At 40.1% G+C, this 14,164-nt stretch overlaps 1 protein-coding gene across 1 annotated transcript in view; it reads right to left on the bottom strand.

The window, feature by feature from the left end:
* The window catches only part of clpb (ClpB family mitochondrial disaggregase), a 50,158-nt gene extending 37,962 nt beyond the window's left edge, over positions 1 to 12,196 (bottom strand). The window contains exons 1-3 of the mRNA XM_084718091.1: positions 11,539 to 12,196; positions 10,774 to 10,825; positions 6,646 to 6,732 (exon numbers count right to left, since the gene is read on the bottom strand). Of these exons, the coding sequence (XP_084574217.1) occupies positions 6,646 to 6,732; positions 10,774 to 10,825; positions 11,539 to 11,995 (596 nt within the window). The 5' untranslated portion in view covers positions 11,996 to 12,196. The remainder of the gene's footprint in view (positions 1 to 6,645; positions 6,733 to 10,773; positions 10,826 to 11,538) is intronic.
* Between the last annotated feature and the right edge of the window lie 1,968 nt (positions 12,197 to 14,164).

Below are 14,164 nucleotides of genomic sequence, written 5' to 3'. Positions count from 1 at the left end.
TGACTGTGTAATGCAGCCTGGGAGCGAGTGATGGATCATTTTCAGCTAAATGGTTATGGCACGGAGCCTGAAAGAGCTTAGATGGAGCAAAATGATTATTCATAGGTGGATGAGAAGGACTTTTTTTTTTTTAGCAACGACTGACCATGTGACACACTATAACTTTGTCTAGGAGACACTGTGTTCTTAAAAATTAGCATGGACAGGAGATATGATGTTAAGAAATGAAGCAACAGCATCCCTGATACCCTGATATTAGACAACAGAGTCAATATAAGTAAAGTGAAGTTTCACAAACTTAAAGCAACGGAGAAAAATCTGGTTCCAAAAAAACCAAAACCCAGAACATATTAAAACAGGATAAAATCATATTAAAAATATGAAACATCATACATTTAACAGTCTGTAAAACATCTGAAGCGTGGAAATGGGGATGTCAGCAATGTTTTTCTTTTCCACTTACAACTAACCTGGATTCTTTTTCAGATTTATTTCCCTACAACTCCAGTTCAATAAAGTTTGGATGCTGTGTAAAACTTAAAAAAATAGAATGCAATCAAACTTAGAACAAACGTATATTTAAAAACAAACAATGTTTATAAAGGACTTGCAAATCACTGCATTCTGTTTTTATTCACTTTTTACACAGCATCCCAACTTTTTTTAAATCAGGGTTGTATAAAATGTTTATCAGAAAACACTGAAAAATCCCCATTTTAAATGCACAACATGCAACTTCTGCTACTATATTGAAACAATAACAAAAGAAGTGGAGTTTGATGAAGCGGCATGGGGGAAAAAAACACCACTGCATATGAAAATGTTTCTGACATGACTCATCAAATCATGTTCATGGACCAGTTAATGGATTAAAGTTTTATTCACGTTATGTTTAGTCACATGCACCAACTTCTTTCCTCATACTCTGATGCATCCATTGTATCCTGTGTTTTCCTTGAAGTTATGGCAACTACAGCTAGTAACCGCTAGTAAACGAACCATTACCTTGAGTAAATTTCAAGGTTTTCTGGGTTTGAACATTGTTGGAAACACTCGGGATAATGTAAGTACACAATTCAACAAAATACATAAGTCTATCCATTTCAGATATATTAAAGGGGAAAAACCCAAAGATAGCCTACGTAGTGCACTATTAAATATGACAAAGAAAAGCATCAAATCTTCAAATTGGAGAAGCTGGAACCAGAAAATGTTTGGCATTTTTGCTTAAGAATAGAAATGGACAAAGGACTGTCAAAATAGCTAGTGATTGATTTATCATATAGACTAATTGTGGAATCTGGTACCAATTTGTGTTTAAGATACCAGGCTCAAAAATGACAGTACAGTATACATTTCAAACAAAGAACTCCAGTAAAATCAGTGAAACTAAAGAAAAAACAGAATTAGATTGAGAAAAAAATTTCCCATCATCTCCATTAACATAATTAAAGTCTAGACCAGACTTTGGTAGTTTAGGTCGTCACTACAGATCATGTGTGTTCCTGTGGGAGAGCGAGGCTGAGAACAGCCTGGCCAGGTCTTTGTGTCTGACCTTGCTGAGGGGGTATAAAGGACTATCGGGGGGTCCTCTTTTGTTACTGTATCACTGTGGCTGGGGGGCAGCAGGGGGGGGCATGACCCACAGAGGGCTCTCCTCTCACCCTTGCAAGCACTTCTACAAACACATCGATGCATCCTCCGAGACACATACAGACACACACAAACTACGGTTGGTCACACGAGGCTGGGCAGCACTGTGTGAAGAAATGAGATGGCATGAAAAGGGTTAATGGCATCAGAAAGGTAAACACAGAGGGATAAAGAGGGGAAAACTGCGGCGAGGAGGAGGAGAAAGGAGGAGGAGTGGATGAAAGGAGGGAAGTGCAGCTAAAAAGATGAAAGAGAGGGAGATTTAATTACACAGGATAGTGCTAAAACTAATGAGCTTTTGAAAACAGTTTATAGTTTTACTAATCAACTGATGATCAAGTGGCTAACTTTATTTGGGACATTTAGGAGGAGAGTTGCAGCACTAATTTGAGGCCAAACTGAAGGCATGCAGAGGTTAATTGGGTTAAACTCCCATTTTAAAAGACTGGGCCAAAAGTTAAAATTACAGACTTCCTAATACAATTTTATAAGTGCCAAAATAATGTTATCTATAGATTATTTTACTTTCATAGCTAAAGTAGGACAAAATGAGTTTGAGAACATTTCAACAGACGCTTGAAATTTGGATCAGTTAAAGGACGTTCTCCCTGCTAAACCACCATCCAGCTCTTGTATAGGGAGCTTTAAATAATGACTGCTGTTCGGTTAACAAACTGAGGTGCTGAGGCTGGTCGATTTGTGCCGAGGTTTGGCAGCAGGTGACTGGTGTTGCCGCTGGGGGCTGGTGTTAGTTTCTCACCCCTGCCCTGGAGGGAAGACAGGAAACAGACACTTCCGTCTCTCCTGGGCTATAATAGTCACCCGAGCTGAACTGACCATCCATGTCTCTGACCACCTGGTCCAGACGCTGGATCTCACTTGACCTCAGCTCACCTGGTGCACACCTGGGGTCAGGTAGATGCCAGGAAGGGAGGGTCACTGCGCTGAGTTACTTCTTCTTTTTCATTTCAGTCAAATAACCTCAGTGGTCAAAATGTCCTTCCTTGCAAATCTTGACTTCTTGACAATATGGCAAAATTCAGAAAAATTATTTTGGTTTAGAACTCACAATAGCTGTTGAGCTGTCATCCTGGGATTTTTGGCTCTCTTAGGTACTTCTGCTTGAGGTGGTTTAGTTTGTTGTACTGTTTGCTTTTGTGGTTAGAGTCTTCTTGCACTTCTTACACTTTGCCATGGTTTGCCGTACATCTGATCTTTTGTAATCAAACCACTTCCAGACCACTGAAGTCACTCCACTTTTTGGAATTAACTCCTCCACCACGGAACTGATAGTCATGTTACTTTCATTTTCTTTTTCTTTTTAAAGATTATTTTGGGGGATTTTAACATAAGCATTACATTATTACTTAATATACAGGACCACTTGTAGATAGACAGGAAAAGATGTGCAACAGAGGGCTGCTACTGAGGACTCAAGCCACTGTAGTTGTCATATTGCCATTATTGTGATATAATTTTTTTTTTAATCATTAAAAAAAAATCTAACCATATACCATGACCAATACAATGTGACACACACCTACTTTCAAGCAACTAAGGATGTAAACACACACACTGTCTATGGATGTAAAAAAATAAAAAATAAAAAACATTTTCGTCAAATTCTGTAATGAAGTAACTTTTACTGATCCTGGCTCAGGTTCAGTAACAAAACCTGAATAATTTTGGCATGAAACACAGACTGCTATTGTTTAATAAAAACTGTCAGCACATCATCTTTAATATTACAGGGAGGGATGGTACAAGAAGAAACAGCTACAGTGGACTAAGAGCTTGTCATTAAGGTAAACAAACACTTTGATCTCACTGTGCTGTCCTGAGGAAAACCTAAAACATATACTGTATATAAGGTGTAAAGTGTAGCCAACAGAACAATAAAAGCTAGCACAATATAACCAGATTTTTTTCAGTGATTGAAAACAACAAGAAGAAGCCTATTTGTTCCATTCAAACCACTTCAATCCTGTCACTTTTCCCTGTTAAATTGGTTGTGCAAAGTGGTGAAGTTCATGTTCATCAACATTCAGCAGCTTTTCCTCTCTTATTCATCGCTGTAAAATCAAAACAAGAGAAGCAAACATTTGTATTCACCACAATGCTTCATTTGACTTTTTTTTAATCAAAGAATTGCAACTCCTGCAGCTGCTATGATTTGGATATTGCACTTGGCCACACTGAGAATGCGATAATATTTCAATTAATTGTTCAGCCCTCCTTGCTTGCCATCAAAATCATGTTGTATTGTGACCAAATGATGATAATATTTCACTGGATCCTCTCTAGTGATTTCCACCACTATTCAAATCCAGCTAAACCCATAATCCCACTCCACATCACTCTCTCCACACATCTAAACTATTCTCTTCTCTCTTTTCCAACGAGCCACTCATCCTCTCGTACCGTCATCCCTCCGCTTTCCCCTCGTTTCGTCCCCCTCCCTCCAATCGAGTCGCTCGGCCGACAGGTCGGAACGGTCAACAGCCGTTACACTCGGCTGAGCGCTCATTGTGCACGTGAATGCAGCGAGGGAGGGATGGAGGGAGAGAAAGAGACATGGAGATGGGTATTGTGTGTTAAAGAGTGCAAACAGTGGGCCAGGCCCTGCGCCTCCCTGATTTAGCCCAACATCAAAGCTAAGCAAACACACGGCCCCCTTAATTCTTACACACACCCCTCTACTCCACCCCTGATTCCCTCACACAGCTACACCTCGACCCCTGGACACAAGTGATGCTGCCTGGTGGCACCACACTGCACCATACCCTTTTTATAACAAAATTAGCACATATATGCAGGTTTTTCAACAGCTAAACCTGCTAAAAATACATTGGCCTTCTGTCTGTCTGTTCAGCTCTCAGTACTTTTGTAGCTTCTAACTGAATCTCAGTGGTTTGAGGTTTAGTTCCTCTCTCTCGCTGTTTGCATTTTCATGTATCTGATTTGTTTTAATGTTTCATGTCTGCTTTCAGCTAACAGGAGTCATGTTGAGTTACTGCTGATGAAAACACAACATTTCCTGATTCTGCTGCTTCATAACAAAAGATTTTAGGTAACAAAATAACAGGGGACTTTTCTCAACCAAAGATAAGCTTTTCATCAACAAATACACACCTTCAAGTTGGTGCAAACTGCTGGACTGACAAGCCGAGTCATACCAAGTCAAGCCAAATAGTATGTGTATAAAAACGGAGTTAAAGAGTTGACAAGCCTTCACTGCCTCCACCAAAAGGAGGGAAAATAGCAAGTCTACCCGGGTGTGATGTTTACAGATGTTAGTGTCTGTTAGAGTGTTTTTGTCCAATACGAAAGGGGCTCTGGAAGCACTAGTCCTCTGTTTCTTGAAACACAGTTATCACTTCTGGTCGAGGAAAATATAAATACAGCGTGAGAGAGGGGTGAAGTAATTCAACAATAAGATCCATGCTGACATTCTAGCTACGGGCTAAACCTCGTTCATGAGTGATGTTCCCTGTGTTTTCACTTAACGGCTGCAAATAAAGTTGTGTGTGACTGAGTAATAGGCAGTTGGCCTGTAAGATATTTGGTGTAAACCGTTGTCTGTGTGTTTGTGTGAGCATTCACACATGCATCCTCGCTTGTGTGTGTGGATGAGCGTGTACGTGTGTGTGTGTATGAGAGACGTATGTGACTGATGTGTGTGAACCGATGTTCTGTCTTCCCTGCAGCAGTGACGGCTCACTGGGGGGTTGGAGGACGGGATTAAACACAGAGGAGTGTCACAGCCTCGCTGAGTTATAGCACTCATAACACACACACACACACACACACACACACACACACACACGATAGTGCAGTGACACACAAACAGTGCATACAGACACAAACACACATTCAACCAAATTTCTATCTAAAAACATATTACATACATCAATACGCTACACACCAACAATCACACAGCACGCAAATGTGAAGACATACTGAAGCTAAAACCTCATCACAAAGTGAAATAATCAAAGTATGTGATCATATTCATCTCTGAGGATTAGTTATAGAGCAAACAGTGATACAGGCAAGTGTAACTAACAATTATTTTCATTAATGTTACTCTTATAATCAAATTATACACTCCAAAGCATGAAAACTGAAAACACTCATACACACAGTTCTAAACCTAAATGCTCAAGATTTTTCTATTGTAGCTGCATTACTTTAGAACTGCAACAATTAAGCTGATTAACTGATTTGTTGCCAACGGTTAAATTAATCACCAACTACGGAGGACGAATCAATCATTTTAAGCCATTTTTTAAGAAAATATGTCCAATTTCTCTGATTCCAGCTTCTTTAGTGTGAATATTTCTGGTTGCTTTCTCACAATAAACTGAATATCTTTGGGTTGTGGGCAAAACAAGACATTTGAGGACTTCACTGGTCAACATTTTTCACCATTGTCTCACCAAACAACTAATCGAATTGTCTGATCAACATAGTTGCAGCCCTACACTAATTCAAACCATCTTACAAACTTGAAGAAGGAGAAACTGTAACCCACAGATTTAAAGTAATCTAATTTTAAGCTATTTTCATATTCAAATTTCACATTATGCTTCTCACGGGCACATGAGGCCCTTAAACAAAAAAGTGACCACACAGCCCTGATGGAGGGGGAAAAAAAAAAAGAAAAAGCCCTGTAAATTGGATTTGGCCCGGCCTTAACCTCGGCCCCTCTCTGTGTTGTGTGTGTTCTGGGGGCCAGGAGGCTAATTTAATTTGTTGGACAGAGAGATGGGGGACTGGGTAAAGACCGTCTGTCAGTCTGAAAGTCGCACTTTGCACTTCTGAAGACCTACTGTAACAACTAGAGCGGGGACACAGATGACATATGCTCACAGACTAACTCCTGCAGACAGCTGTGTGATACCCAAACACTACATTACTGTTACATATGCTCACCAGGGACAGCGACTCAGAACTGTTTAGTGGGTCTAGTTGGATGAAACACACACAGACCTGTGTTGTCGGTTCATGGCAGCCACCATGAGAGCAGTCCAACCTAAACGGTGGCGGTGATTTGGATCGACACCTTCTTTCAACAGCCTGATGTGGGACAAAGAAACAAAAAGTGGTTTCAATTTAACATCACGAACATATGGTTAAAGGCATCTGAAAAGTTTCCTTATAGTGGGCAGCAGAATTCATATAAATGTAGGAATGGTGTTTTGTTAGCATTTAAACACATGCAGCGATAAAACGATGTCAAGATAAAGATTTGCCACTTATAAGAGAAAGGATGCACACAAAAATGCACAATACTTTTGAAAACAAGGGACAGGGCTGGTCGGGAGCTTGTCAAAGACAAGCCACACCAGCATGAAACCAGCTCATGATGTCTTTGTCTTTATCTGAAGCCACACACTTGCTCCTTGACCAGTTTTATGTGTCTGTGTGTATGTGTGAGCCAGGTGTGTGTTGAGTTTTCTGCCCGAGGGTATGACATCAGGTACCGGAGTGGCACAGTCCTTATAAGTGTGTGTATAAGTGATCCGTCTGTCGTCTGTGGTGCTGAGCAGGCAGACAGTGTGTGTGTTTACAGTCAACACGCTGGCCTCTGTCTGGTCTGCACTCAGCTCTGAAGCTCTCTGGCTCTGTTTTCACTGACAGAGGTCTGCATGCAACACCTAAGCTTTTCAGGGTGCAGAACCTGTTTCAGCTCATTCAGACCAGGAACCTCAGACTACTTTATTCAAAAGATTAAGTTAAAGAAGAGAGATTGTAGGAAGTCTGAGCTTTTGCATTTTACCAAATGAATGCATGGCAGATTGGGGATTAAAAAGCATTGTAGATGAGCTGTACTCCATCAGGAGGAAAAGGGTGGAGGTGAAGTGAATCAAACAAACACAGCACGGCTGAGCTGTCATCTCTTCAAGTGGAGGAGAGAATGTGCCTAGAATGACATTTCAGCAATTTTTGTGTATATTTTAAGTGTTTGCAGGGTCCAACATTAGGTATGGCTCGATGACCCATGTAGGTGACTCAGGAGTTTAAATGGCTAGATATATCTAAGGAAGAACTGTAGAGCTGGGCGATCAAGCTCAGGGTAAACGTCCAACACATCATACAAGCCCACTTATAAATAACATGTTGATAGTTTTAGGCTCTGCCGTGATATACAATATATATCTCAATATACACATTTTCTCTAAAATAACATACCATAAATTCTCAAATAGTGATGATCTCATAGAATATAATGCAACTCAACAGCATATAAAGATATGAAGATATGGACAACATCAATATTTTTCACCAAATACCTCAATCACTGTTGGTGCTATCATGAAATATTAACAAACTCTGATTTTTGATAAATAATCATTAGTAAGGTGAATATAATGACTAAGTGGGTAAAGGCAAATAATTGAACAGTCTGGTAAGTTCAAAATATTACATCGCTTTACTGAAAGGCAGCCTTTAAAACCAGGAAAAGACAACACTAAGGCCATATCACAATATCGATATATTGCCCAGCCCTAACAAAATGTACTGCAGTGTGTGCCACCAGTTTCCTCAACAAATCAAACAGTCTAGGTTACATCAGAAACTATGCTTCCTGGAAACATCACATCACAATCCATGGGAAAACCAGACTACACAAATGTCTCAGTTAGGGAAGGCTGCGTTAACTTGCCTTCTCTGTGTTGTTTTTACATAAATTTAACTTTGGGCCACTAAAAATGTACTTCGGACACCAAATTTATGGGTTTGGTGTCCCATGGAGCCACTGCTTGAAAATATTAGCATTTATCTATGGTTTGGCCAATGTTTCTGTCAAACCTGGACTCTAAATGTGGCAGAGAAACACAACAGTGCATCAAGGATACCTGTAAAACCTGCAATTAACCCAGACCTTAAGAGAGGGTTTAAAACCTAAAAATGTTTTTGATGTGAGCTTTACTGTGAGCTACAAGATCACAGAGAATAAATTTTATTTCACAAGCTAGGTTGGAATAAAACTAGAGGGGGGGGGGGGGGGGTATTAACCATTTTAACCAATAACATTATCTACTCTAAGAATATTTAATATAAACAAAAAATAAGGAACAAAAGCTGCTTCCATCCATAAAATTTCAGCATCATTGTCAGCCTACACAAACCCGCATCAGTGGAACCTGCTTTCTATGATATAACCTGAGGCTTCATACAGATTTTCCGTTGTTTAAATGCTGTCTAAAGATCAGAAATAGTTTTCACAATCGTAGCACAACTGCTTTTATAAATCCTGTGTGAAAACGAGACCGCTGTCCTCTCCACTGTCTCTCAGCAGACACACCCTGACACTCTACCACTTCTATAAACTAAACCAAAGCACTTAACACATCTGTGATCTGCTCACTGACTGTCTCGCTGCACTCTCACCTTCACCATCTGCCACACGGGCACAGGTAACTCAAGCCAGTAAATGGAGGCACACATGGATAAACACATGTATGCTGTGCTAATACACATCTTCAACATACTGTACACACACAAGCACAGATTTAACACACACTGACATGATTATGTTTGGTAATATTTTGGTGTCATGAGAAGAATTTCCACATTTTAGGGTCATGACCCTGTGCTGTTGTGTCAGACTGCAATGGGAACACTTCTGTCTGTTTTCATAGACCATTTGTAATGCAATATTATCAGCAGAACAGATGGGACCTGGAAGTACTGTAAGCCCTGTAAAGTGCGCACATGCATGGAGAGGCAGGTTCAGAGAACCTGCATCGTTGTAGGACAACGACTGAGTTTAAAATCAGCCTCAGAGCAGGGTACCTTTTCATTTGCGAGTTAGAAAAGAAGTATACGGGTAATGCAATGTGAGAGGAAAAAAAAATATCAAGAAAAAAAAATCAAGGCACACAGTTGAATTGGAGCTCTGAGTGGCCGAGTGTGACATCAGTCCCACCAACACCTTCTACTCTGGCACAAGTTTATCAGCACAGACAGTGCTCTTCTTCCACCTGGTGGTTATTGGTGGCACTACAACTACAGGTGATGTAACTGTGCACTTTCATAACTGCACGATCCATGCTCAGCAGACGATGTGACTCGGACTTATACAACATGATTAGAGCAGATTTACAAGCTCTGTGTGGCCAAAAAAGATTAAAGTTCTCAAAGAGAGAAAAAAAAAGGTTTCTATTCTCTACCAAACTGCCTATTACAAACTGATCATGAAATTATCACACCTCAAAGATCACTTAGGATGGAGCACCTCATGGTTCCTTTAATCAAGTAAATGTTGAAGGTTGAAATTGAAAGTAATGTGTCACTATTTCTGTCTCAATATCTATCTATCTGTCTGTCTATTAAAATAAGTGGCAAGGAATAAGGTCTCTGACAAAGAAAGTCATTAGTAATGTGGCTCTGATGGCCAAATAAGTAGTTTAATTACGTATGGTAAAAGAAATCTGTACCATTAATCAATTACATAGTGTATAACAATAACCAAACATCATATTATTCATGTATTATGTTGAGAGGTGTTATGCACAGCCCTGCTGATTTCCTGCTGTTTGTAATTAAAAGCGAAATAAGAGGACATACATACATGTATCTTTATAAATTTGAGCTGACAAAAATAAATGCACCAAGGCAGTTTCTCCTTTCTTCTTACAAATAAATAATAAATAAATAAATACATCAACCAATATTCAATATTCATCATGGAAAATGGAGGTGTCCAGAAATTGAGACTGTCCAGAGTTTTGTCCAAAGTATTCCAAATTACAGGTTCAATTACTGGCTTGCAGATAGAAGTATGTTTATTCTCATGCAATCCACTGCCATCAAGACAAATAAAGGCCAAATTTGCTGTTCTTTGACATAATGACTGGACGGTGAAACTTTAACCAACCAGATCACCCTCGCTACGCTTGGAGGGCTCTTTGAATCGGAGGATGTTTCTCCATGCTATGGTGCTAAGATGTGCATCTGCAGAGGTTATAGTGCATACACATCTGTGAGATATGTGTTTGAAAAATATGTATTTAGTAAAAGTAGACCACCATAATGTACTGTAAACAAGAGTCAGTGTAATGTTTATTCTTAAAAAAAAAACAAAAAACTGTGTATGTTTGTGTGTGGTACCTGGCTACGTCTTGAGAGTTGTTAGTTCTTGCCGCCTCCAGAAGAGCATCACCTTGTTACAGCATGAACAGACACAGATACAGAAAACATTACACAAGAAGAATACAGAATACATAAGTACATACTTGTTTAATTTACCACAATGAGAGTAGCATGCATTTTCGGAAAAAGTGCAAGAAGAGCAAACTATTCAGTCTGGTGGCGATTTATTATGAAAGTTAGACAATTAGATTTTCAAGCCATTTCAATCACTTTATCCTAAATCCAAGCACTTTTCAAACCTTGAAAACACTACAATAAAAATCAAGCATTTAAGATTTTCCAGTACACACATGAATCCTGAAAAGTGAAAGCCACCCCCAATTCTGATATTAAACGTACTTAATTATCAAACATAATTTTCTGACAACAAATGTACTAACATATGAAAAGTACAAGTAAAAGTAAAATATAGATATACATGTATGCATATACTGTACATACATACGTACATTACACATACATATTCTTCTCATGTTCACGAAGGATACTTAAAACTGTAATCTCAAATCTAACTAGTAACTGAAGTTTTCAGACAAATGTAGTGAACTGAAAAGTACAATATTTGTGGCTGATGTATTACAGTGTAAGTATACAGATGCATAAAACAGAAATGTCCAGGTAATTTATTCATGAGTGAATCGTTACATTCCACCTCTGTTTATCACTGATGTACTAAGCAGTCATACGAGGTCATGCAACACAGTGACAGTTGACTGGGTTTACCTTTGTTGTCAGTGTCTTTCTTGAGGCAGAAGGCCACGGCTGCAGCAGACAGCACACCAGCCGAGGCCACTCCTACCCGGCTGGCTCCTGCACCTGTTCCCCGGCCCTCACCTCCGCTGCCCTCTCCGCTCTCCTCCCAGTACTGGTTGTTGTTGCGCCCCCTGCTGGCCAGAGCCGCCCAGGAGCTGCGGCGGTTCTCCAGGTTGGACAGCCATCTAGGGGCGAGATGGTGATACTGCACCGTCGGGTTCACACTGGCACCAGCGGTCTCCTCAGCCAAAATGCCCCTCCTGGAGACCCGGGAGGTGGACACGATGGGATTGCGGTTGGTCTCCGATGGTGTCTCCCTGATGCTCTGGCACGTGGCACCGCCTGCGCTGGTCTGGAGCACCCGGCTGCACGGTGACAGGCTGCGCGACCTTCGCGCAATTAGCCTGGTGGGAATAGATGACAACATGGCGATAAACTCACCGAAAACGAAGCGGAGGATGAAACCCTCAGTCTGGCAGTAAGTCCAGAGGGAAACGGATACGAAAAAACCCGCGTTAATTCCGCTGTAAGAGCCGTCGTATCCCAGTTGACAGGCAGCCACTCATAACCACCGGGACGAAAACAACCGTTTCACCTCATCGTAGCGTGGATGTCGCCAGAACCTGCGCGGCATGCTGGGAAATGGTGTTTTACTGGAAACTTCTATGTCAGGTGCCATAGAGGGATTACTGTCTAAAAACGCTTCCGTGTCCGCTTAAATCAAGTTAAACTGCACTGAGGTACACATGTGTCTTTGCGGTTCTCATATTTACTTTGCCTGTTGTTGGCAAATTCGTCAAAGAGGTACAATCATTCTGAAAGAGCTTCAACAGTGACATCAAACTCGATCCTCTTTGCGCATGCGTAGGGTTACAACGCGCTAACGATTAATTTTGAAGTTTCTTACCTAAAATATCCGCCCATTTTACTGGATTGCTGTCATATATTTGATTAATTAGAATAATATAAAACAATGCACATTGTGAGCATTTTTTTACGGTATTGTTTTTAGTTTTCTGGACCTTTCGTATACACACAAATCTGATGACACAAGCTACAGTATTGTTTTGTCAGTGCATTTGTCCGTTGATAGTTCATTGTGGCCGCCAGATGGCATCAAAGCACGGTGTAATTAGGTTGCTGTGGCTGGGACTATTGCAGGCAAATGTCATCATCTTGATCAAATGGCTTCATTTTCGGACATAATATTGAGAATGGTCATCCTCATTTAATCAAGAAATTCCAGACTGTGAGAGAGAGCAGACAGCAAACCACTGAGAAAGACTGCTTTAAAAGTTTTAATAGCATATAATAAGACTTGCAAATAGCCACTGCAAAACTATGGACTATTATCATGTCAAAGAAAACTGGGCTAGACTGAGCTATATTAATTTACATTGATATATTTCTTGAAATGGTGAAATGTAATGTTCTTAATCCTGTCAAAAATACAGCACTTTCATTAGAATAAAAACTATTCTGTCATCCATTCTACTTTTCCGATCTCTGACGTGACTCAGCCTTCTTATCTCATTTAAATGCTTAATAGACCAGTCTTCCTCAATATCTTCCTCTCTTTGTACATTTTTTCTATGTTGAGAAGGAAAAAGATGATTGTTGCATGCCGTTATACGAATATAAGATGTTGTTTGCCTGTTCTGTTTTACTGTGACTGCAAAAGAAACATTAATGGCTAAAAAGATTAGACATTTTGGAAAACTTGGAAAATGTTTTTGGAAGATTTGAAATGATTATTACAACAAAATGATTTTTATTATAACAGAAGTTGTCCACCACGCACTCGCAGATGCCCACTAAAGTAGGGTTGTAGCTCTAAGTAGAGAGGAAACATGCATATATTTATTACTTCCTGCACAAGAAACTTAGCCTGATAGTCCTGATAATAATACATCAGCTTGTCTTGAAAATCACAATGAGGCTGCATTTTGAGAGTCATGAAGCAAGAGATAAACGTCATGCTGCAGCAGGCAACAATGCAACTTAAGGAAAGAAAGATCTTTTCATTTAGTAGGAAGAGTGGCAGGAGTGGATTGTTCAGGTTTTACTGGTTGGCATTTTCATCCACACCTACATATGAAGTATTCCAGGAAAAGAATAATAGTGTACCATTTTCTTGTACCCAGGAGTAGGCCTCCCATAGGGGGGTGGAGCTGCAATGTAGCCTATTAGGTGGGTATGTTGTGTGCTGGCAGTAGGCTTACAGCGCCTCACCAAACATGAATCATAGAGGACGCCACGCTCTGCCATTATACATCCACTGGCACCTTCACCAGCCATCTTATCTAAATGTCACAGGGGTGTCAGTGTGTGTTTGCTAGTGTACACACCTGACAGTATATTCATTCTAACCAACAAAAACTGCTAAAGTTTTCCACTCTAACCTGTCGATATGTTCAGGCCCATATCTGTTTCAAAACCATTTAAAAAAATTGATTTTTCTTTTTTTTAACAACAACAAGATGCCTGATGAAATTTGCGTCCTTGTCCTTTTTCACAGCAGGAAAATCACAGTTGGAACCAAGAACATTAATTATGACTCTGTTCAAGCAATCATTGCTGAGATCAGTAATGGAAA

This window comes from Lutjanus erythropterus, chromosome 4 (genome assembly GCF_056507025.1).
Source record: "Lutjanus erythropterus isolate fLutEry1 chromosome 4, fLutEry1.hap2, whole genome shotgun sequence".
Classification (NCBI taxonomy): domain Eukaryota; kingdom Metazoa; phylum Chordata; class Actinopteri; order Lutjaniformes; family Lutjanidae; genus Lutjanus; species Lutjanus erythropterus.
Note: the sequence above shows the minus strand (reverse complement) of the source record. Positions and strands in the feature narration are given on the sequence as shown.